This window comes from Oncorhynchus mykiss, chromosome 28, assembly GCF_013265735.2.
Source record: "Oncorhynchus mykiss isolate Arlee chromosome 28, USDA_OmykA_1.1, whole genome shotgun sequence".
In the NCBI taxonomy this organism is placed as follows: Eukaryota; Metazoa; Chordata; class Actinopteri; order Salmoniformes; family Salmonidae; genus Oncorhynchus; species Oncorhynchus mykiss.
In genome coordinates, this window is record NC_048592.1 from 37,671,867 (window position 1) to 37,696,213 (window position 24,347).

Sequence of the window (24,347 nt, forward strand, 5' to 3'; positions counted from 1 at the left end):
GATCTGTTTTATAATTTCCACCTTTATGGTTAAGTTGAGGACTTGGTAAACTGATTCTAAGGAAAGCTTATACCCAACTGTGGATCTAAGAGAAACATGTCCCGCAGATACAATGACAAGTGGTTAAATATCATGTAAGATATCTACACACCTGCCCATTAAAATACCTTTAATGTCATGAACTCCATTTTAATAATCTGCATGGTACGAAGACTCTCTCTACCCACAAACGTGTCTAGAAAATATGTTGTGGCAGCTGTTTGGAAGAGTTGGCCGATACTCAATCACTTCAAAGGCTTTAAACAATAAGCCTTGACTGCTGAGATGAGAATAGCATAGCCTAAGAAATTAAAAGATTGTTTGCCTTGCCTACTCAACATGTGTCTCCTGTAACGCCCCCTATGATGTTTCCAACAGTGACTTTATTAATACAGGACATTGTCACGTTGTTGCTAATAAGTTGGGAGAACGTTGTGACGTCTTCATTTTGCTCGTTGGGGGATGGAATGAAACGCAGCATCTGAAATAATCAGAATGCCACATTAATTCATCTGAACCAATTGGAAATAAATAACTTTTACACAGCAATTGATTGAAGGTGTTTCACAGAAAATGTTAGATATTAAAAGCTGTAAAATTATTGTTAAAAGTTTTGATTTTGATTTCATACCAAGAACCTATGTCTTTTAACAAATACAAATCACACTAGTACATCAAATCTTAAAGATGCATCTCACATGTAATTTCCAATTTGGAGAAACAAATGAATTGTTTCAGGATTAGTGGTTATTTTTTTTGAAGGGGCTATACATGGGGTGGCAGGTAGCCTAGTGGTTAGAGCGTTGGACTAGGATCCGAAAGGTCGCAAGATCGAATCCCTGAGCTGACAAGTTTGTTCTGCCGATTAATACATGGTTTATATAGGTGCCTTAAATTAACATCTTATGAATGATCTCATAAATCATTATTAAACACATTCAAATGTGTTTATAAATGTGTGAATAACTAGCTTACTAACATGTGTGAGTAATGATGAATAAACAATTTAATAATAAATGATAAATGATTTATTACAAAGGCGTTGGTATTAAGTGCCACCCCTATTCATTTCATATCAGTTTTATTGAAGCCTGCTCAGCTGCTAAGCGATTTACTTCATTCAGAGTGCCATGAAAATTTGAGGCAGCTATATTATATCTCTCTCAGCCATATGAGTGGATAGGAGTCATGAAATAGTGTACCGGTGTTATGGGCCATCGGAATTTTAACTCTAACCTTAAGTCGTAAGAATCCGACTGGACTGTTTAAAGCGCCTGCGGCATCTTCATAATGTAGATGAATAACTACACATCGGAGTTAACAGTGCTATAAGCTATATAAAAGCCTAAATGTGTCTGTTCTAGATTTTAAATATTTATTTGATATGGTTTCACCAGGGTCATAAATCAAACTGAGCAAAAGCGTGAGGTAACGGCCAACTCTGTCAGAAGCATGAGGTGAGGAGAGGTTCAAAAAATATATATAGTTATTGGTAAGGATTAATTAATTACTGATATTCAACTAAATAAAGTCAGATTATATTTTCTATAAAGAATTATAATGGTTGTGGGGGCAACGTGGACTCACTCCATTACACTATTTGAGGAACATTTGGAATCAATTTGGAATACTATTGGAATCAATTTGATTATTAAAACATTGGCATAATTACTAGTTATGACATCTCTCATTTACGTAAAATTCTGTGAAATTTTATATTATATTATATTAAAGATAAGTATGTATTCTAACATTTATGTATTCAGAATGGTTGGTTGAATTTACATGTCAATGAGGTGTTATGCCATTGGCCAAACTTGCAGATAGCGGGAGATCACATTTTTCTCAGTCTGAGATTTACATGGAACCAGTAGGTCAAGTTCTAAACTAAATAATTGTATTTTATTTATGTAAATTACAGTGTGCACATGTTTAGTATGTACAGCAGCTCAAGGTCAGCCACAGAGCTCTACTCTAGGAGCAAGTTAGATGGACACGTCATTTGTAGACATTCCTGCAGTAGGCAACCTGATCCTCCTTAAGGTCTCAAAATAGTCTAGAACAATCCATGGTAAAAGAATAAGGAGTGTGGTGCTCCTCGAAGTGGGTGGGACTAGAGAGACACAGACACACAGAGGCCTCTCATCCAATCCATTTCCTTTACTAGAGTGGTCCATAATTAACTTTTGCTTGGTTGGCACTTCCAACCAGATATAAGGAGGCTGAGGCCCCAGCATTCATAAGTCAGATTGATACCTTCTTCCTCTGTGGTAAGACTTTCTCCACTTCCTTAGTGTGTACATACAGTCTATTTTCACTCAGCATCTAAGGCAGTAGCTAACTGCATTGTTTGAATTCAGCATTTTTTGGTCTTTTGTAAGATTTTACAATACGCAATCAAGTGGCATTGATTTAAAAGGTTTTAGTTAAATGTGTTTCACTTAAATTGTAAGGTGTAACTTTCATTGTAAAGTGTAACTTTCATTCACAGTAAAATTTGGTATTACTGCACCCTTTTTTGTAAAATGAGGGGGTGGTCTAGAATGTAACTGGGTTTTCAGGGCTGCTTTTTTAGAATTCTTGAGAGAATGTAAAGTGAATTGCAACTAGGAAAATGAAAGTGTATGGTTGCATCTGTAGTTGAATTGGACATGGCTGTAATGATGGAGTTGAATTATGCCGTTCAAAATGTTTATTGTCCTTCGAGGGCTAAATGATAAGGCTTCAGACCTATGCTTATTCACAACAGCCTAATGTTTCACAGGATCCTCCAAGACGTACAAATACATCTGTAGGAGGGGTAAAAAGAAGGTGAGACAATATTCTGTGTGAGATACAGTACCGCTCACTCTGTTGACTCTGGAGGAAGCACCACAGAGTCAATCATGTTTCTTGTTTCATCTCTTTCCTAGTGAACCGTCACCATGAGTACGGACGCGGAGATGAAAATCTACGGCAAGGCTGCCTTGTACCTTCGTAAACCCGAGAGGGAGAGGATTGAGGCACAAGCCGCACCCTTTGATTCAAAGAACGCCTGCTATGTGACAGATGTCAAGGAGCTGTACCTTAAGGGCTTGATCACTGGCAGGACAGAGGGAAAGTGTACTGTCAAAGTCACAAATCCTGACGGCACTACAATGGTAAGTCTTATCTGAAAAGTATTGACATTTTAAAATGATCAAAAACATCACAAAGCCAATATGAAATCAGTAACAAAAAAAGATTAAGAATCATTTCTTTGTTCTTTTTTTAAAGCAGAAAATAACCCTCAAATAAAACACTTTTATTGATGCTGTTTAAAATTGGCATGGAATTATTGATAATGACAAGTCAAGAATCACATGTATTTGTCAGTGGGTGTTAACAAAGTACTTGGATTAAATGTGGGTATGCATTTTTTTAAAAGATTTATCGTGTATTTAATCAGCAAAAAAACATTCATGACCAATTTGATCCGTGTGAAATCTAGATTTCTGACTGTTTCAGGACAAAGAGTTCAAAGAAGCAGACATCTACCAGATGAACCCCCCTAAGTACGACAAGATTGAGGACATGGCCATGATGACCTACCTGAATGAAGCCTCTGTGTTGTATAACCTCAAAGAGCGTTATGCAGCATGGATGATCTATGTAAGAAACCTGCATAAACATACACACATACTGTAAATGAACATAAGAAATTCCTACATGCATGAACATGAGAAATACCCACATAAAGTACTACACTCAAATGAATAGTAGAAACCAAAACATACCAATACAGTAGACCCACATTAGTATACCATAGTACACCCACATCCTCACATAAAATCCAGGTAAAAGTCCATCTAACTTTGCTAATCTCCTAATTGAAATTCCTTTCATCCAGACCTACTCTGGGCTCTTCTGTGCCACGGTGAACCCCTACAAGTGGCTCCCTGTGTACGACGAAGAGGTTGTCAACGCCTACAGAGGGAAGAAGAGGATGGAGGCTCCACCCCATATCTTCTCTGTCTCTGACAATGCCTTCCAGTTCATGATGATTGGTACGAGCTCTCATGGAGAAATGGATGGATGGATGGATGCATGGATGGAATCTACTGTCTTCTAGTCTAAGTTAGAACAGTTTGCTGGGAATCTCTCATTTCCCTAGCCTTGAATGGAAGATATTCCAAAATGAAATTCATGATGATGCTTATGAATATAATGATGTACTCCAAATGTTGATTGATTATAATAAGCAACATGTTTTTTGGTTCCAGATAAGGAGAACCAGTCTGTCCTGATTACGTAAGTTGTTTTCTATCATTTCACTTGATTAAGTGTTTCTATTCTGATATGTTGTGTGACTTGGGTGTGATGAAAATATTCTGAACAAAAATATAAATGCAACATGTAAAGTGTTGGTCTAATATTAAGAATGGGACCATATTGGCATATTAAGAAGCTGATTAAACAACACGATCGTTGCATAGGTGCACCTCCGACCTTTCGGATCCTAGTCCAATGCTCTAACCACTGGGGACAATAAAGAATGTGCCGTTTTGTCACATTGCCGCAGATGTTTTTATAATTGAATGTTCATTTCTCTACCATAAGTCTCCAACATTGTTTTAGAGAATTTGGCAGTACGTCCAACCAGTTTCACAAGCACAGACCATGTGTAGCACGTATCCACACCAGCCCAGGACCTCCACATCCGGCTTCTTCACTAGCGGGATCTTCTGAGACCAGCCACAGCTGATGAGCCTGAGGAGTGTTTCTGTCTGTACAAAAGTCCTTTTGTGGGGAAAAACTCATTTTGATTGGCTTGGCCTGGCTCCCCAGTGGGTGGGCCTATGCCCTCCAAGGCCCATCCATGGCTGCGCCCCTGCCCGGTCATGTGAAATCCATAGATTAGGGTCTAATTCATCTATTTCAATTGACTGATTTCTTACATAAACTGTAACTCATTGAAATTGTTCCATGGCGCGTTTATATTTCTGTTCAGTTATTACATTACATTATAACTGGATTAGGTTGTGCGTTATAATGAGCCAATGAGTGGAAATATTTAGTTAATAATTGACTTTTGTTAGAAAACAGGTGAACAGTGTATTTGTCAATGCAGATTAGCAAAAACCAATCTTACACTCAAACCCGTCTGTCATATTAACCAGCGGAGAATCCGGTGCAGGAAAGACTGTCAACACCAAGCGTGTCATCCAGTACTTTGCCACCATTGCAGTTTCTGGTGTCAAGAAGGAAGTAGACCCCACCAAAATGCAGGTTGGTTGTGCTTTTATAACAAATTTAATTTTGGTGTGCTGTGTAAACTTTGTTTTTCAAGCGGTGAATACTGTTTTAAGAAAAGTGTTTGCTAGTTTCTGAGAAACTTGTGTTTGTCTCAATCAGGGGTCTCTTGAAGATCAGATCATTGCAGCTAACCCTCTGCTGGAGTCTTATGGTAATGCCAAGACAGTGAGGAACGACAACTCGTCTCGCTTTGTAAGTATGAAGGGCATACTGTGGAAGTTACCTTATATTGGGTGGAAAAATTTCAGTAGTTCACTATAGTTTTAACATTTCAAGGGGTCTATCAAAGTAAAATGTTAGATTTATTTAGTTGACCTATTTCTTTCCGCCTCAACTACAGGGTAAATTCATCAGGATTCACTTCCAAGCAGGCAAACTGGCTAAAGCTGACATTGAGACCTGTGAGTTGGTTTTCCTTCCTTTTGTTTCTAAATGCTTTCCTTAAAGACATGCTGTGGAACTTTGAAGACTAGCAAGCATTTTTTCAACCTCCCGCTTTGTACTAGATGTGTCAATATTTAATTCATACATGCACAATCTCTCTTACCTTAATTAGCCAGGAAATGTTTTCTGGAAGTTATGTGGCGCCATTTTCTCAAAATGTTCACCCATGTGGGTCAGCCCCCTTAGTAATTCAAGTTTCAGCCAATGAGCTTCAGCCCTTCACAATTTGAGAGACAGCTAGCAAGTTGCACTCACAACAGAGCAAAAGATAGAGCAATGACTTGGTGCCTCATATCTGCACCAATGTGAGGTAGTACGTAATTGTCAGGGACCACTTTTGACTCGTGAGAGTTCCAGAACTAGGAACTATGAACTACTGGCTATGAAGTATACACAAGTACCGGAGAATCTCTTTAAATTCAAACACAACATTTTGGGGAGATCATATCATCAGACGTAATATCTATATCGTTATATCTATATATCTATATCGTTATATCTATATATCTATATAGTTATATCTATATATCTATATCGTTATATCTATATCGTTATCGTTATCTCTCTCTCTCTCTCTCTCTCTCGCTCTCTCTCTCTCTCAGACCTACTAGAGAAGTCCAGAGTGGCCTTCCAGCTGCCCGCTGAGAGAGGCTACCATATCTTCTACCAGATGATGACCAACCACAAACCTGAGCTAGTTGGTAAGGCAAAGTACAGGTTAAGGTGAAATTATTTCCACCGCCATCTGTGGAACTTATTCAAATGTTTCCTAGTCCACACTGTTAATATTATTATAATGAGTACTTCCAAGGTAACAAGGCATCTAAACATGAGGCAGGTCTTTCAAGGTCTTTCATGGGAAAGATCAAGTAATGCACTGTGATACACTAGTCCAGGAGCATCAGTCCCCCTCTTTTAATGCTATGCATTATATACTGCATGTATCCTTGAGTCCATCTATTGAGTAAAGGAGGGAGAGATACTGTAAAGGTAGGACAGCAGAATTCTCAGTGATTTAACTGACAAGCCATTCTCTGTTGTCCACAGAAATGACACTCATCACCACCAACCCTTACGACTTCCCCATGATCAGCCAGGGTCAGATCAGTGTGGCCAGCATTGACGACAAGGTCGAGCTGGATGCCACCGATGTGAGTGATACAAAGTGTGAACCAAACTCTAGACATGGAATGGGTAGGACCACAATACACACTGAATGCATTGATAAAACTCATATTGTGCTGTCATATACTAGTGTGTTGGCCAAAAGTAATCATGTGGAACTGAGAAGCCAGTTCATTCTAACCATCCCATTTGTTCTGGACTGAATACAGAATGGTAGTGTACTGTAACTGAGCAAACTACCGTTCAGTTCTTCACTGTTGTACTTCCTGTTTAATACCAGGATGCAATTACAATCCTGGGCTTCTCTAACGATGAGAAAATGGCCATCTACAAGCTGACAGGAGCTGTAATGCACCATGGCAACTTGAAATTCAAGCAGAAGCAGCGTGAGGAGCAGGCCGAGCCAGACGGCACTGAGGGTGAGTCCCACTCGTAAGACGTAATATGTGGAAAGCATTAGTCCCTTTCCCAGTCCCAAGCACGTAAGACAGACAGTGCCACATGAAAGTCAGGCAGGAGATACAAACTCAAAACCCCATAAAATATTTTAAATAATATGCGTGGGTTAAAATCAAAATAGTTGACCAAACTATATTGTCAGTGTGACATCAGAAACAAGCGATCTGTTGTTGTTGGTTTTCTCTCCAGTGGCTGATAAAATCGGCTACCTGCTGGGCCTGAACTCAGCTGAGTTGCTGAAATGTCTGTGCTACCCCAGAGTGAAGGTCGGCAACGAGTACGTGACCAAGGGACAGACTGTGCCTCAGGTAAGGCGGTTAAACACACCATCAAACATTTTCTGACAACATTAATTATTTTGGGGACAATTGCATTGCTTCTTATAAATACTTAGGTTGTTTTTCCCAACCTTATCACTGGACATGGTCAATATATCATGTATTAATTTGAGGCATTATCATTGAAGGTTTATAATGCAGTCATGGCTTTGGCCAAGTCCATCTATGAGAGGATGTTCTTGTGGATGGTCATCCGTATCAACGAGATGTTGGACACCAAGAATCCAAGGCAGTTCTATATCGGTGTGCTCGATATTGCCGGATTTGAGATCTTTGATGTGAGTATGAGACCAGAACAAGACAATTAGTTGTGATTCAGAAGGATTACAGCCTTGTATGATGATGAAATTATCCCTTTTCAAATTCCATCAACAGTACAACAGCATGGAGCAGCTGTGCATCAACTTCACCAATGAGAAACTGCAACAGTTTTTCAACCACACCATGTTCGTCCTGGAACAAGAGGAGTACAAGAAGGAGGGAATCGTCTGGGCCTTCATTGACTTCGGCATGGACTTGGCTGCCTGCATTGAGCTTATTGAGAAGGTAAATTGTCTGTAAGGATTATAATAGGATGCAACATCAAAGCTCATAATGAGCACATTGAGAGATATTAACACAATGGTACAACATATCTGACTGTTGAGAACTCAATATGTTTCCTATTATGACCCCTAAATGAATATAATCCTATAAAATGATGTTTACTAAAGAAATAAATGTGATCCTAAATGTAAAATCACTAATTTGATATACATCTCTTTTTGTAAAGCCATTGGGCATCTTCTCCATCCTTGAAGAGGAGTGCATGTTCCCCAAGGCTTCAGACACTACCTTCAAGAACAAGCTGAACGATCAGCATCTTGGCAAAACCAAGGCATATGAGAAGCCCAAGCCTGCCAAAGGCAAGGCAGAAGCCCACTTCTCCCTGGTGCACTATGCCGGCGTTGTGGACTACAACATCACTGGCTGGCTGGAGAAGAACAAGGACCCCCTGAACGAATCAGTTCTTCTTATGTACGGGAAGTCCTCAGTCAAACTGATGGCTACCCTGTATCCTGCTGCCCCACCTGAGGGTAAGACTAGCATCACATCAAATGCACCTGTTACAATTCAGACCCACATTGTTTTTAAAGTCAATAGTTGTTATTTTTCACAATCTCATTGGCAGCATTTGATTCTCTTATTTCTAATGATCTTTTACTTACTTACATGTGAACAGATACAACCAAGAAAGGAGGCAAGAAGAAGGGTGGCTCCATGCAGACTGTGTCGTCCCAGTTCAGGGTGAGCTTTTGAAATGTGTATATTCAGTCCTCCAAAAGGAGCATTGATTACCATAAATAATTTCTGAGAAAATGGTTTGTAACCCTCTTCCAGGAGAACTTACAAAAGCTGATGACCAACTTGAGGAGCACTCATCCTCACTTTGTGCGCTGCCTGATCCCCAACGAGTCAAAGACTCCAGGTACAATAAATATTGACTTGAATATTACATTTTATCAATACAGTGTCAGTAACCTTAACAATCCTTTAATCTGTTAATAAGTATTAAAGAGACATGGTTTGTTTTTCCAGGTCTGATGGAGAACTTCCTGGTTATCCACCAGCTCAGGTGTAATGGTGTTCTGGAGGGTATCAGGATCTGCAGAAAGGGCTTCCCCAGCAGAATCATCTATGCTGACTTCAAGCAGAGGTACACTCATGCAAACACACATGCACACAACACACACAACATACAACACACACACAACCACAGAACGATCTGCTCCAAGGGCATTCGCAGCATCAGAATAGGCTTACTTTTTATGTGATATAACCAACCTATTACAACTTGACGTGTTAAAAATGTCTCGTCATTCAGGTACAAAGTACTGAATGCCAGTGTCATCCCTGAGGGCCAGTTCATGGACAACAAGAAGGCTTCTGAGAAGCTGCTTGGGTCCATTGATATAAATCACGACGATTACAAGTTTGGACACACCAAGGTCAGTCAAATACCCCCAGCAAAATCTGACAACAAAAAAAGAACTTCAATGATAATTTAAACCCCTAGAGTCGTTTGACGCACCGGTGTGTCGATGTCAGGTACATAACAAAAGCATCTTACCAGTTGGTTATCCATCCTTTTTTCTTTCTTCAAAAGATGGAGAAGTATAGAAACTCAACTCATTATCATGTGTATTGTGTTAGAGTGGTATGGCTTCAGTTATCTGTATCTGTGTACATTATTCATCTACACCTCTGCAATAACTTACAACTTTTAAACAAGCTATTTCATGGTGTGTTTGTAAGAATTGCAATATTTATGTTGTTCAAATGAATCTAGTGATGTTGTTCCCCTGTTCTGATCCAACCCTTTCTATCTGTCACCATCTGAATCTGGTTCCAATGGCCATGTTGACCTGTGTCTCAGGTGTTCTTCAAAGCCGGTCTGCTGGGTGTCTTGGAGGAGATGAGAGATGAGAAGCTGGCCGTTCTGATCGGCATGGTCCAGGCTCTCAGCCGTGGATTCCTCATGAGAAAAGAGTTCACCAAGATGATGGAGAGGAGGTGAGGAAGAGTAGACATCTTGGCAAAGCTTTCTGTGAACCACCTGAATGTAATGCATTATGATCACATACTGTATATGCTGTGAGTTGATCAGAATGAGAAAGTAGGTCTTATAATGTTCTATTAGTGCTGCAGTTTGGGATTTGGCAAAGCTGTTCAGTTGTCTTTTATATTGGTGATATTTACCCATTCATTATTTTGTATTTTTTGGGGAGTGGGAGGGGGGGGGGGTAGATCAGCATTAATATTGTGCATAGATTGTGGCTTCCATCATTGTAATTGTCTACATAATTTCCAATCCCCCATATTTAATATAATATATATTTAAAACATATATATATATATATATATATATATATATATATATATTTAGCTTCTTTATTCTTTCCCCCTAACATCCCTCCCCTCATTGGATTTAGCCATATATTTTTCAACTGTGGTGTGATGTTTCACATAGTCCTGAACCCAGCTGTGACCATTTATTAACCAAGCACCTCGATGCAGTCAGACCATTCAATTATTTTGTCCTGCCAGGGCAATATGCCCCCTCTCTGATTGTCTGAGTGTGAAGCCATCCCCATGGGTTACTGCTGCTAATGTTGCCAGCACTGCCACTACCTAGGTGGGGGTCTCTACCTAGGTGGGTGTCGTCAAGGTTCTCATTAGCAGCTTTGAGAAATTCCTTGTATATTATGCTCACCATTCAGTCCTTCTTTATGTCCCAAAAATGTCAATTTATTTGCTGCGTTTGATTCAGAAATACACCGGTTTCAACTCGCCCAACACGCCTACAAAGTATCTAATAAGTTACCTGTAAACTTGGTCTAAACATTTCAAACAACATTCTTAATCCAACCTCAATCATCAATACATTTTAAGATGGAATAAACTGTTTCTAATACCGGATAAAAACAATGTGAAGCGCGCATAGCAAAACAGTAGAGTCCACCTGGAGTGACACTTACAATGAATAGCACTACTTCTTCATTTCTCAAAAGAAAAACATCAAACAATTTCTAAAGACTGTTGACATCTAGTGGAAGCCGTAGGAACTGCAACCAGGTTCATGGGGTGGCAGGGTAGCCTAGTGGTTAGAGTGTTGGACTAGTAACCGGAAGGTTGCAACTTCAAATCCCCGAGCTGACAAGGTATAAATCTGTCATTCTGCCCCTGAACAAGCAGTTAACCCACTGTTCCTAGTCTGTCATTGAAAATAATAATTTTTTCCTAACTGACTTACCTAGTTAAATAAAGGTAAAAAAATAAAAATAAATAATAATGGAGTCCCATAGAAACCCATTTTCCCTGTATGGTTTGTCCTCGGGGTTTTGCCTGGCAAATTAGTTCTGTACATTATTTCAACAGTTTTAGAAACTTTGGAGTGTTTTCTATATCCTAGCTTCTGGGCCTGAGTAACAGGCAGTTTACTTTGGGCACGCTTTTCATCTGGATGTCAAATGCAGCCACCTACCCCAAATTAATTGAAAACAAACAAAAATAGCTTCTTAGCAAAGAGCAATTTCTCAAGCAAGAATTTATCTATGACTGTCTGGGGGGAGGTGAAAAGTGGGGAGGCGAAAAAATTGAAAACTATCTGTTATTGGCAAAGGGGTTTGTAAAGCTCTTTCTTATTTGTCTATTAACTAGATTACATTACCAATTTCAGGCAATCATTTCAAACAAAGCTTACACTTAAAAGGGCATTACCATAATCTTCACAATTTCAGAGTATTATTCCAAACTCATAGTGTGGAAATATATATAAAACAGAGGACAATCATGTTTTTGACGGCACTGGGCCTTGTCACTCACCATGTCACTCTATCCTCTCTGTCGACCAGAGATGCCATCTTCACCATCCAGTACAACATCCGTTCATTCATGAATGTGAAAACCTGGCCATGGATGAAGGTGTACTTCAAGATCAAGCCCCTGCTGAAGAGCGCTGAAACGGAGAAGGAGCTGGCCAACATGAAGGAGAACTTTGACAAGATGAAAACAGACCTGGCGAAGGCTCTGGCCAAGAAGAAGGAGTTGGAGGAGAAGATGGTGTCCATTCTGCAAGAGAAGAACGACCTGGCACTCCAAGTTGCATCTGTGAGTGAGAAATTATCCTCCTAAGGTCATATTTTCATACACATGAATACACAAATGAGCACCATTTTTTTTATTGCCCATGTTAAATACATATTTCATGAATGTTGATTTGCTCTGACCTCTATGACTAAATCAAGTCTATATTTTGATAAACAACGTGAGTCTGCAAATATTTGTCCTGTTCTGAAATCAGGAATCAGAGAATCTGAACGATTCTGAGGAAAGGTGTGAGGGACTCATCAAGAGCAAGATCCAGCTGGAGGCCAAACTCAAAGAGACGGCTGAGAGGCTGGAAGATGAGGAGGAGATGAATGCTGAGTTGACTGCCAAGAAGAGGAAGCTGGAGGATGAGTGCTCTGAGCTGAAGAAGGACATTGATGACCTGGAGCTCACCCTGGCCAAAGTGGAGAAGGAGAAGCACGCCACTGAAAACAAGGTCTTGTTTAACCAAACAATAACCCAAACCTCAATCAACTCAAAACATAGAAATGGAATTCCAGATGTATTGTGGGTGGCGGAAACATGAAGACACAAAATAGTAGAATAGTGGTACTCCCCACATTTATTGTATGTTCAGCTGCCCCTCGTTTATAACTTCCATTCAGTACACTGGCATGGAGTACACCTCCATCTAGTGTTGAATCTATAGAACAGTACCTGTTGACACATTTCTAATCTGAATTAAATTAATGCAATACGTATGAAACTAAATCTCCCATGTAAAGTAACAAAAGGCTAATTATGTGGTGGCGGTTTTTAGGTTAAAAACCTGACAGAGGAGATGGCGTCTTTGGATGAGAGTGTTGCCAAGCTGACCAAGGAGAAGAAAGCCCTCCAAGAGGCCCACCAGCAGACACTGGATGACCTGCAGGCAGAGGAGGACAAAGTCAACACTCTGACCAAGGCCAAGACCAAGCTGGAACAGCAAGTGGACGACGTGAGTGGATTTAGACATTTTGGCCATGATAGTGTGTAAGATGTTATTATCTTCTGTTGTTTAGATTTGAAAAATACATTTGTTTTTATCTTGTAGCTTGAGGGTTCTCTGGAGCAAGAGAAGAAGCTCCGTATGGACCTTGAGAGAGCCAAGAGAAAGCTGGAGGGAGATCTGAAGTTGGCCCAGGAGTCCATAATGGACCTGGAGAATGACAAGCAGCAGTCTGATGAGAAAATCAAGAAGTAAACAAAAACAAATTACTGCAATTTTACCTGCAATATTGAGCAAATGAACGGTTGTTCTTGTCTAATTCTTGTAAATATGAATTAACATTTGCATGTGATTCGTATAATACTCTCTCTTTACACTTTTCTACCCAAAATGTGTTTGAAAATGTCCGTGTTTGTGTTTCTTAGGAAGGAGTTTGAGACATCCCAGCTCCTCAGTAAAATAGAGGATGAACAGTCTCTGGGAGCTCAGCTACAGAAGAAGATCAAGGAACTCCAGGTACAGTACAGGACCTAAGCTCCAGTACAGGAAAGAACACACCTGAAACATCTCCTAAAAAATATTCTGGTATCACACATTTTTCCTGGTGGCTTGAAGGTTGCAAGATGGTGCTTCTTACTGTTGTAGTTTGGTTCCCGCATGGGACACCATCTACTTAATATATTTGTGAAACTGGCTTTGTATGAACACATTTTAACATTTATGAAAAATATACACAGACTCTTATTATTTTGTTTATTATTTATTTGGTTCAGTTGTTTCAACTGTATTGTAGTGTTCATCCCTCCCTGCTCCTGCCCCCTGTTCTAGGCTCGTATTGAGGAGCTGGAGGAGGAAATTGAGGCTGAGCGTGCTGCCAGGGCTAAGGTTGAGAAGCAGAGGGCCGATCTCTCCAGGGAACTTGAGGAGATCAGCGAGAGGCTGGAGGAGGCCGGAGGCGCCACTTCTGTTCAGATTGAGATGAACAAGAAGCGTGAGGCAGAGTTCCAGAAGCTGCGTCGTGATCTTGAAGAGTCCACCCTGCAGCATGAGTCCGTAGCCGCCGCTCTGCGCAAGAAACAGGCCGACAGTGTGGCTGAGCTCGGGGAGCAGATTGACAACCTGCAGCGTGTCAAACAGAAGCTGGAGAAGGAGAAGAGTGAGTACAAGATGGAGATTGATGACCTCTCCAGCAACATGGAGGCCATCGCCAAGGCTAAGGTGAGTAGTGATGTTTTGATCAAGCAGTGTTGAGGAGGGTCAACTACATTACCATTCAAGTGAACTGAAGTTGACAGGAGTCTCATATATAAAGTAATGATGGAACATGTTTCACTAACAGGGCAATCTGGAGAAGATGTGCCGTACTCTTGAGGACCAGCTGAGCGAGATCAAGACCAAGAATGAGGAGAATGTTCGCCAGATCAACGACATCGGTGGACAGAGGGCCAGACTCCTAACAGAAAATGGTACCATCATCAACAATGAACAACAAACCAATTAATTCTTCAGTAAAACACAATAACTTGTATTGGGGATGTATCCAGATAGTATATTCCACAGTTTCACACCTAACATTGCCCTGCGATACCTTAAAATCAATTTTCAATCTGAGAGAACAGAGACCCAATTAACAAGATGTCCCTCTGTTCCTGCAGGTGAGTTTGGCCGCCAGCTGGAGGAGAAGGAAGCCCTGGTGACTCAGCTGACCAGAAGCAAACAGGCCTTCACCCAGCAGGTGGAGGAGCTGAAGAGGCAGATTGAGGAGGAGGTCAAGGTAAGGAACTCAAAATGAACTACATAGTTTAGACAGTGACTACGCCACCCTCTGAGACTTTTACTGTAATTTGTTTAACTATCTCTCTTATCTCTCCTTGTCTTTCACTTTCTCTCTCACAGGCTAAAAATGCACTGGCCCACGGTGTCCAGTCTGCCCGCCATGACTGTGACCTCCTGAGAGAGCAATTTGAGGAAGAGCAGGAGGCCAAGGCAGAGCTGCAACGCGGCATGTCCAAGGCGAACAGTGAGGTGGCTCAGTGGAGGACTAAGTATGAAACTGATGCCATCCAGCGCACAGAAGAGCTGGAGGAGGCCAAGTGAGTCGCACGGAACAGCAAAAACTCATATACGGTGTGGATGGTGAGGGCCGTAGGGGGCTCTAAGAAATTATTATTTTGCTAAGTATTTTAACATTTGTACACATTCTGTCATACAACAGGAAGAAGCTGGCCCAGCGTCTGCAGGATGCTGAGGAGACTATTGAGGCAACCAACTCCAAGTGCGCCTCCCTGGAGAAGACCAAGCAGAGGCTGCTGGGAGAGGTGGAGGACCTCATGATTGACGTTGAGAGAGCCAACGCAATGGCTGCCAACCTCGACAAGAAGCAGAGGAACTTTGACAAGGTGAACATTAATAATTCTCAACCTAGAGTGATATTTTCTGTCTGCTATATGATCAAATGCAGAATAATTGTAGCATATTTCTGATTCAAAACTCTTCATCAAGATCTAAAGAAAATCCCATTGATTTCCCTAGGTTCTGGCAGAGTGGAAGCAGAAGTATGAGGAGGGCCAGGCTGAGCTGGAAGGAGCTCAGAAGGAGGTTCGCTCAATGAGCACTGAACTCTTCAAGATGAAGAACTCCTACGAGGAGGCTCTGGATCATCTGGAGACTCTGAAGAGAGAGAACAAGAACCTGCAACGTGAGCATTTGACAGAATCTCTATTGGGCTCATGTTTGAATAGTGTTTTGAAAATGGAGGGAACTGTAATCATCAACACCATTTTAAAACAGTATTATAATTACTTTATGATTTCGACTTGAACAATCCAAAGATTTATGCCAACTACTTTAATGATTTTTTCATTAGCAAGATCAGCAAACTTAGATGTAACATGTCAGCAACAAATGCTGACTCTACACATCCATGTATATCTGACCAAATAATGAAACACAAGCACTGTAATTTTCAATTCCGTAAAGTTAGTGTGGAAGAGGTGATGTTTTTTTTGTTCTCTATCAACAATGACAAGCCACCGGGGTCTGACAATCTGGATGGAAAATTACTGAGGATAATAGTGGACAATGTTCGACATCTTCAATTTAAGCCTACTAGAAAGTGTGCTCTCAGGCTTGGAGGGAAGCAAAAGTCATCCCACTTTCTAAGAATAGTTAAGCCCCCTTAACTGGCTCAAATAGTCGACCAATCAGCCTGTTACCAACCCTTAGTAAACCTTTTGAAAAAATTGTGGCTGACCAGATACAATGCTATTTTATTGTAAACAAATTGACAACAAACTTTCAGCATGCTAATAGAGAAGGACATTCAACAAGGACAGCACTTACACAAATGACTGATGATTGGCTGAGTGAAATTGATGATGAAACGATTGTAGGGACAGTTTTGTTAGACTTCAGCTTTTGACATTATCGATCATTGTCTGCTGCTGGCAAAACTTGTGTTATGGCTTCATAAACCCTGCTTTCTTGTGGATAAAGTGGTACCTGTCTAACAGAACACAGAGGCTGTTCTTTAATGGAACATAATCCAGGTAGAATTAGGAATTCCCCAAGGCAGCTATCCAGGCCCATTACTTTTTTCAATCTTTACTAACGACATGCAACTGGCTTTGAGTAAAGCTAGTGTCTATGTTTGCAGAAACTCAAACTACACACGTCAGCTACTACAGTAACTGCTGGCCCTTGGATGCACACAGAGAGCTAACATTAATAATATGCATGCCAATCTCTCCTGGCTCAAAGTGGAGGAGAGATTAACTTCATCACTGCTTGTATTTATGAGAGTTATTGACATGAATACACCGATGCATACCACACAAGACATGTCTTCACAGTCCCCAAGTCCGACAGACTATGGAAGGTGCACAGTACTAATTAGAGCTATGACTACATGGAACTCTATTTCACAGTACTAATTAGAGCTATGCGTACATGGAACTCTATTCCACATCAAGTAACCGATGCAGCAGTAAAATTAGATTAAGAAACAGACTAAAAAAACACCTTATGGAACAGCAGGGACCGTGAAGCAACACAAAAATAGGCACAGACACATACACACACACACACACGAGCATATGCACTATACACACATGTACACATGGATGTTGTACTGTAGATATGTGGAAGTGGTGGAGTAGGGGTCAGAGGGCACACAGTCTGTGAATGTATTGTTATGTTTTTAAAACTGTGTAAACTGCATTAATTTTGCTGAAGACGTGACAGTTAGATTTGCAAGACCATTTGAAATTCTGATTAATTGATTCAATGTCAACTTCAGTGTATTGGTGGTATCCACTGAATATCTCCCAAGTCTAAACTGCTCCTGTGTTTGTGTGTGCAGAGGAGATCTCTGACCTGACTGAGCAGATCGGAGAGACTAGCAAGAGCATCCATGAGTTGGAGAAGGCCAAGAAGACCGTGGAGACAGAGAAGTCTGAGATCCAGACCGCTCTGGAGGAGGCTGAGGTACAATCTACAGCTGTTTGATGGGAAAAGCAGTGTTCATTTGATCATTTGGATCCCCATGAGCTTTTGCAGAAGCATCAGCTACTCTTCCTGGTGTCCACAAAAAACACAAGACAACAAATAACAAAACACTGATAGACAAGGACAGTCACACAAATGTAAGATGCGATATACAAAAAAGTCCAACTAAAGTGGTACACTAGCCAACGCCAGCTACAGTCCCACACTCCCTGTATTGGTGTTTATTGTAGTCATATATATTTAATTCCTTGGCTTATACACATCCAAATGTATTGAACACAATTGGCCTGACTGCTTCTCTTTGTCCAGGGAACACTGGAGCACGAGGAATCCAAGATTCTGCGTGTGCAGCTGGAGCTGAACCAGATCAAGGGTGAGGTGGACAGGAAGCTGGCTGAGAAGGACGAGGAGATGGAGCAGATCAAGAGGAACAGCCAGAGGATGATGGACTCCATGCAGAGCACCCTGGATTCTGAGATCAGGAGCAGGAATGATGCCCTGAGGGTGAAGAAGAAGATGGAGGGAGACTTGAACGAGATGGAGGTCCAGCTTAGCCACGCCAACAGGCAGGCAGCTGAGGCCCAGAAACAGCTGAGGAACGTCCAGGGACAGCTCAAGGTAAAGGGACTGGGGAGAGATTTGTTTGTGAATCTGTAGAAAATAAAGAGGAATTTCAATAGCGTTTACTAGTATGCTGTAGACAGGTAAGGATATTGGGAAGTTCTTACCAAGGAGCATTTAAATCAATGACCCAATCACCTCTACTTCCACAAATCCTAATGAACCCATGTCATTGTGAACCCCAGGATGCCCTGTTGCACCTTGATGACGCTGTTCGCGTCGCAGATGATATGAAGGAGCAGGCAGCCATGGTGGAGCGTAGGAACGGTCTGATGGCGGCTGAAATCGAGGAGCTGAGAGTTGCTCTGGAGCAGGCGGAGAGAGGCCGCAAAGTGGCTGAGACTGAGCTGGTAGACGCCAGCGAGCGTGTTGGACTGCTGCACTCCCAGGTATGGGTCAAAAGCCATTTCGAATGAAATTCAACCAGGCATACCATTTCTGCCTTGTGACCTGAAAGTTCTCTAGATAGTCAAAAAAATGTTTTAACTCCTTCAGAACACCAGCCTTCTGAACACTAAGAAGAAGCTGGAGTCTGACCTGGTGCAGGTGCAGGGAGAGGTCGAAGACATCGTCCAGGAGGCCAGGAATGCAGAGGAGAAGGCCAAGAAGGCTATTACTGATGTGAGTCCTTATGATCTATTCAATTACATTCACTTCATTTGTATCCATGGGCCAATGGTTGGATAGCTGAGCTGGTATACCACAACAAAGTCCTCAGAAGGACGTTATGATTGGTGCCAATTGGTGCATAAATTTAAAAAACTACGATTCCAGGCGGCCATGATGGCTGAGGAGCTGAAGAAGGAACAGGACACCAGCTCTCACCTGGAGAGGATGAAGAAGAACCTGGAGGTCACAGTCAAGGACCTGCAGCACCGTCTGGATGAGGCTGAGAATCTGGCCATGAAGGGAGGCAAGAAGCAGCTCCAGAAACTGGAGTCCAGGGTGAGTTAACAGCAGGGTGGATTAGGGTGGATTGAATGACTAATGTATTTAAAATGTATTTAACCATGCAAATACACAGGAGCTTTGTGTAATGACTTTCTCTCAATAACCCACATAGATAATGACATTGTATCATTACAGATCCCTTCAAATACAATTGTGAAAATACATAGGAACAGACAACAATTGTGCCTCGTTGACTGGGTAGAAGAATATACCTCTGTTGTACTAAGATTTGTTACATCTGATTTCACCACCTCAAAAAAATTCCTGTGTTAATTTCTTCCACAAAGGTGCGTGAGCTCGAGAATGAGGTGGAGGCCGAGCAGAGAAGAGGTGCAGACTCAATCAAGGCAGTCCGCAAGTATGAGCGCAGAGTCAAGGAGCTCACCTACCAGGTAACAGAAAGTGCCTTCTTCCCAAACTTGACACCAACACAGACAGGTTTGTGTATAAAACTATGGGGCATTGATTCTTTGATCTTGTCCCACAGACTGAGGAGGATAAGAAGAATGTTGTCAGACTTCAGGACCTGGTAGATAAGCTGCAGATGAAAGTCAAGGCCTACAAGAGGCAGGCTGAGGAAGCGGTGAGTCACAAACTTTGTCAAATACTTTGAAAGCATACATTCCCCCCCAAAAAGTCCTTACTAGACATTCAAATTTGAATTCAGTTTTACTACTGCGCATCAGTAAACAATGACTCAATTGATAGTGCAAGTCATTTCTGAAGAAATTATGCACATCACTGAGCGCCTCCTATGTCTATGTGTCACCAAGTTAAAGGTGACGGGGTTGAATATTAATTGGCTGTACTGGGGGCTGGTCTAATGGTAGTACTCTACTGGGGGCTGGTCTAGTGGTAGTACTGTACTGGGGGCTGGTCTAGTGGTAGTACTGTACTGGGGGCTGGTCTAGTGGTAGGTCTAGTGGTAGTACTGTACTGGGAGCTGGTCTAGTGGTAGTACTGTACTGGGGGCTGGTCTAGTGGCAGTAGTGTGCTGGGGACTGGTTTAATGGTAGTGCGACCACCCCTGAATCACACACTGTGCCTCTCATAATTATTCACCCCTTTTGGATTTATTTTCACTGTTAGAAAGTGGGATTGAAATTAATTTAATTGTAATGTTGTTGTCATTGTTCTACACAAGATAATCCACAATGTCACACTGACTAGAAAATTGGATACAAGTAGGATACAAGTAGTGTATCATACATTGCAGTTGAGGAACAATGTGAAAGTAAATATGATTTGAAAGGTGATAAACCTGTAACCCAACTATTGAGAAAATGGCCCCTTGAATGTCTAGGTACACATACAGGGGAGCTCTTTGTCTACACCCATTCAGCATTGTTCACACCCTCTGAACCCCACCCATCTCTTTAAGGATTCACATGTGAGACCATGTGCTAAACAGAGTGAATACGGTAGTGTAGTAAACAACCAAAGATTTCAAGACTAAAAGTGGTAAAAGTAGTAGCAGAAAGTAGTAGTAAAAATACACTTAATCTAGTACTTGGCCTATATCCTAATCTGACTTTGGTGCAGGTCATGTTGTTCTTCACATTACCGACTTTGGAAAACATACACTATATCAAATAAAAGATATGTTTATTTGTCACATGCACAGGTTACATAAGGTGTAAATGGTACAGTGTAATGGTTACTGGCATATTTGCAATATAGCAATATCAAAAATAGAAAGTGTCCAGATAAAATATATTTTATAATTATTTTATAATTATTAGATGATGCTAACCCAGACGCACTTGTCTAAATTGATGGGTCATATGAAAGAAATGCAATAAGCACCCTCCAGCCACATCTAGATAAGTGGTTGGGTCACTAGTGTCTCGACATGTATACGTGTTCATGAAATACAATAGTGGAGTCTTTTGTTTAGACATGTAGCTAGCTAGCTAGCCAAACAATGACCCATAATCCCAAACCATACTACTATCACTACAGACTGATTGACATTGCTAGCCACCATGCATGAAATGCTGTAGTATGAATCTGCAGGTAGCTAAAGATAACCAACTAGGTTCAGGACAGCAATGTTGTTGATAGCAGTAGCAACACTTTTGCAGTTCTCCATGGCTAATGTTATATCTTTCAAAAAAGCCACAGTAGCAAGGATTATCTACACATACTGAGCAGCTCATGTTATAGACAGAAGCATGCTACATGGCAAACCAATCAGAACTCATCTCTCAGCATGTACAGCCCATCCATAATCTCAGCCAATCATGGCTAGCGGGAAGGTTCCTGACTTTTTCCGTGGCTAAACCAACTAGGTTCGTAATTTAACTATTTATTTGTATTTACAGATGGCATATAGAAGTTTGCTATTAAGGTACATGAAAGTTCACATGTTCCAGAAGGCATTTCTGCGAATAAACACATTTAGATTTTTAAAAATTGCACAACCCAGGTGTGCAATGCTCTTAGAAAACTTACCCAAAAATATGTTTATAACATGTATTGACTCAGGGGGGGGTGAAAACAAATTAGTCCAGATATATTAGTGTTTTATTTTTCATGAATAATTTTTTAAATTCCACATTGACATTCCAGAGTATTTTGTATAGATCATTGAACAAAAAAACTTTAATTTAAATCCATTTTAATCCCAATTTGTAACACAATAAAAGGGGGTGTGAATACTTGTTTTAGACACTGAACACCCCCGGAGGCAGTGGTTTGATCCCCCATTTCACCACTCATTCTCTCTGATGGATCCTCTATCTCCCTATATACATTGTTATCCTAAATCTGTCAACAACAAAAAGCATTGAAATACCTTAATTAAGAAAAAAATAATATTAATTTGCTACCTGAAGATTCAAACTTTGAATGCTGATTTTATGCTCTCCCTCTCTTTTCCGCACCCAGGAGGAACAAGCCAACGGCCACATGTCTAAGTTCAGGAAGGTTCAGCATGAGCTGGAGGAGGCTGAGGAGCGTGCTGACATCGCTGAGTCTCAAGTCAACAAGCTCAGAGCCAAGGCCCGCGACACTGGAAAGGTACGGAGCTGCTGCTAAACCTATACCTGACTCATGTTCAAATATGTCCACATCAACACCACCTATGATAGTCTTCTCAGAGGTCAATACTGACCTTTTACACTCACTAAAATGTATTTAAGATCTCTAAGAATCACATTTCAGGTAGGGTTAAAATAGATTCATTCAAACTAAGCTGGTTCTTCAAAATTGAAAATCAAAGCTCAGCACTGAGCCATTTAATGCTCTAATATCTCTAACATGTTCATAATTAATACTCATCCATTCATTTCTTTCTGTCTTCCTTACAGGGCAAAGAAGTTGCTGAATAAACAAAACCAAAGTCTTACATCATTTTCCTGTGTTGCATAAAATATGATTTTCATGGTGAAAATGAGCTTCGATTAAAAACATGTCGGCTTACATACACTTCCTTTGTGACTGTGGACTCATTACTCAGCTAATAGCTGTTTCATATCATACAAATATTGTACTTTAGTTTAAGGTGCAATCTGGGATTCCAACCACAACGATGTGGTCAACCCAACGAATTTAAGGTGTCACCTTTTTTTTGTAAACAGCTGAGGGTGAGGCTGGAGAAATGTAACCACTATCAAATTCATAGACCTTTAGAATTGATTGGGATTGTCATTAGCCAACTTCAAATGGCGACAGCTCGTCTTCCAGGGGGTCTGACAGATAACAAAGATATTTATTGGAGAAAAAAAACTTTACAATTGACATACAGTACATTTAAAAACGTTGACATGAACAAAACAACTAGGTGAGATAGAGAGGCATTGTTTGTTTTTTTTAAACCCTTTAATTCCACTATAAATAGTAAAGCTCCCTTTGCTGGCTCTAACAGCCGTCCAATCAGTTTGCTTCCTGTTCTTAGTAAACGGATGGAGGATGTTGACATGTATAACAAATGTGGATCTAAAAGAATTAAAAAATAATAATAATCGAGAAATAATCAAAGTTAGCATATTGATGACATTGTGTGGCCTCTTTAAAACAGTTTGTCCTAGGTTTCTAAAGGAATCACTATAGTATAGTCATCTGAAATGCAGTGGAAAAGGGAAGCAACCAGGATAATGATTTATTAATGTATCAAGTTTTAATAATCCAAAGTTTAATTAATGAATATTCATATATCAAATAACTTTACATAAATAGGAAATACGTCTCTGATTGAATTTTCTCTAAATAACAAAAAATAATTGACCTTATGCAAAATAACAAAACACAATTCACACACATTTCAATCTCAGCCATGAACACATGGACAACTTTCATGTAATGTTCCAGTCTTGTATAGCAAAGCATCAGCAAGAGACACCAGTATAAAAGGATGCTAATAGAACCATGACAGTGTATAACTATAAAACTAGCCCAACTCTGCATCTCCCTTAATCTGTGTGATACAGTGCATTCAGAAAGTATTCAGACCCCATTGACTTTATTTTTAAAGTCTTATGAAAACAGCCTAACCAGCTCTGCTGGCAACAATTTGGGAATAACGCTCTCGGTAGTTGATGTGAGCAAGACCTTTAAACAGGTCAACATTCACAAAGCCGCGGGGCCAGATGGATTACCAGGACTCAAAGCATGCACGGACCAACTTCTTGACTGAGTCTGCAATACCTTTTTAACCAGGTAGGCTAGTTGAGAACAAGTTCCCATTTACAACTGCCACCTGGCCAAGATAAAGCAAAGCAGAGTGACACAGACAACAACACAGAGTTACACGTGGAATAACATGAAATAAACAATAAACAAGCCAATGACACAGTAGAAAAAAAAGAACATCTATATACAGTGTGTGCAAAAGGCATGAGGAGGTAGGCAATAAATAGGCCATAGTAGCAAAGGATTACAATTTAGCTAGCTAACATTAGACTCAAACTAGAAAAGCAAACAAATAATAACGTCAGCTAGGGAGCCAGCCAGCTTACGTTAGCTAACTAGCTAACAGTACACTTTAGCTTGAAATGAAACCACTCCCTGTC

The 24,347-nt window shown here is 40.7% G+C and overlaps 1 protein-coding gene across 1 annotated transcript; it reads left to right on the forward strand.

Annotated features, from left to right (window-relative positions):
* Positions 1 to 2,951: 2,951 nt before the first annotated feature.
* LOC110509125 (myosin heavy chain, fast skeletal muscle) lies at positions 2,952 to 22,765 on the forward strand. The gene is made up of 39 exons (XM_021590094.2): positions 2,952 to 3,179; positions 3,526 to 3,669; positions 3,908 to 4,064; positions 4,281 to 4,308; positions 5,178 to 5,286; positions 5,413 to 5,505; positions 5,654 to 5,714; positions 6,360 to 6,458; positions 6,805 to 6,908; positions 7,163 to 7,301; positions 7,531 to 7,649; positions 7,808 to 7,957; positions 8,055 to 8,225; positions 8,452 to 8,755; positions 8,902 to 8,966; positions 9,060 to 9,147; positions 9,258 to 9,375; positions 9,544 to 9,667; positions 10,096 to 10,232; positions 12,074 to 12,329; positions 12,523 to 12,765; positions 13,090 to 13,266; positions 13,363 to 13,508; positions 13,683 to 13,773; positions 14,086 to 14,475; positions 14,597 to 14,723; positions 14,913 to 15,031; positions 15,154 to 15,350; positions 15,473 to 15,656; positions 15,790 to 15,955; positions 17,618 to 17,742; positions 18,073 to 18,381; positions 18,570 to 18,773; positions 18,880 to 19,005; positions 19,159 to 19,329; positions 19,623 to 19,727; positions 19,823 to 19,918; positions 22,225 to 22,356; positions 22,647 to 22,765. Exons 1-39 carry the CDS (start codon positions 2,964 to 2,966, stop codon positions 22,665 to 22,667), a joined length of 5,811 nt encoding a protein of 1,936 aa, XP_021445769.1. The 5' UTR covers positions 2,952 to 2,963; the 3' UTR covers positions 22,668 to 22,765.
* The last annotated feature ends 1,582 nt before the right edge of the window (positions 22,766 to 24,347 follow it).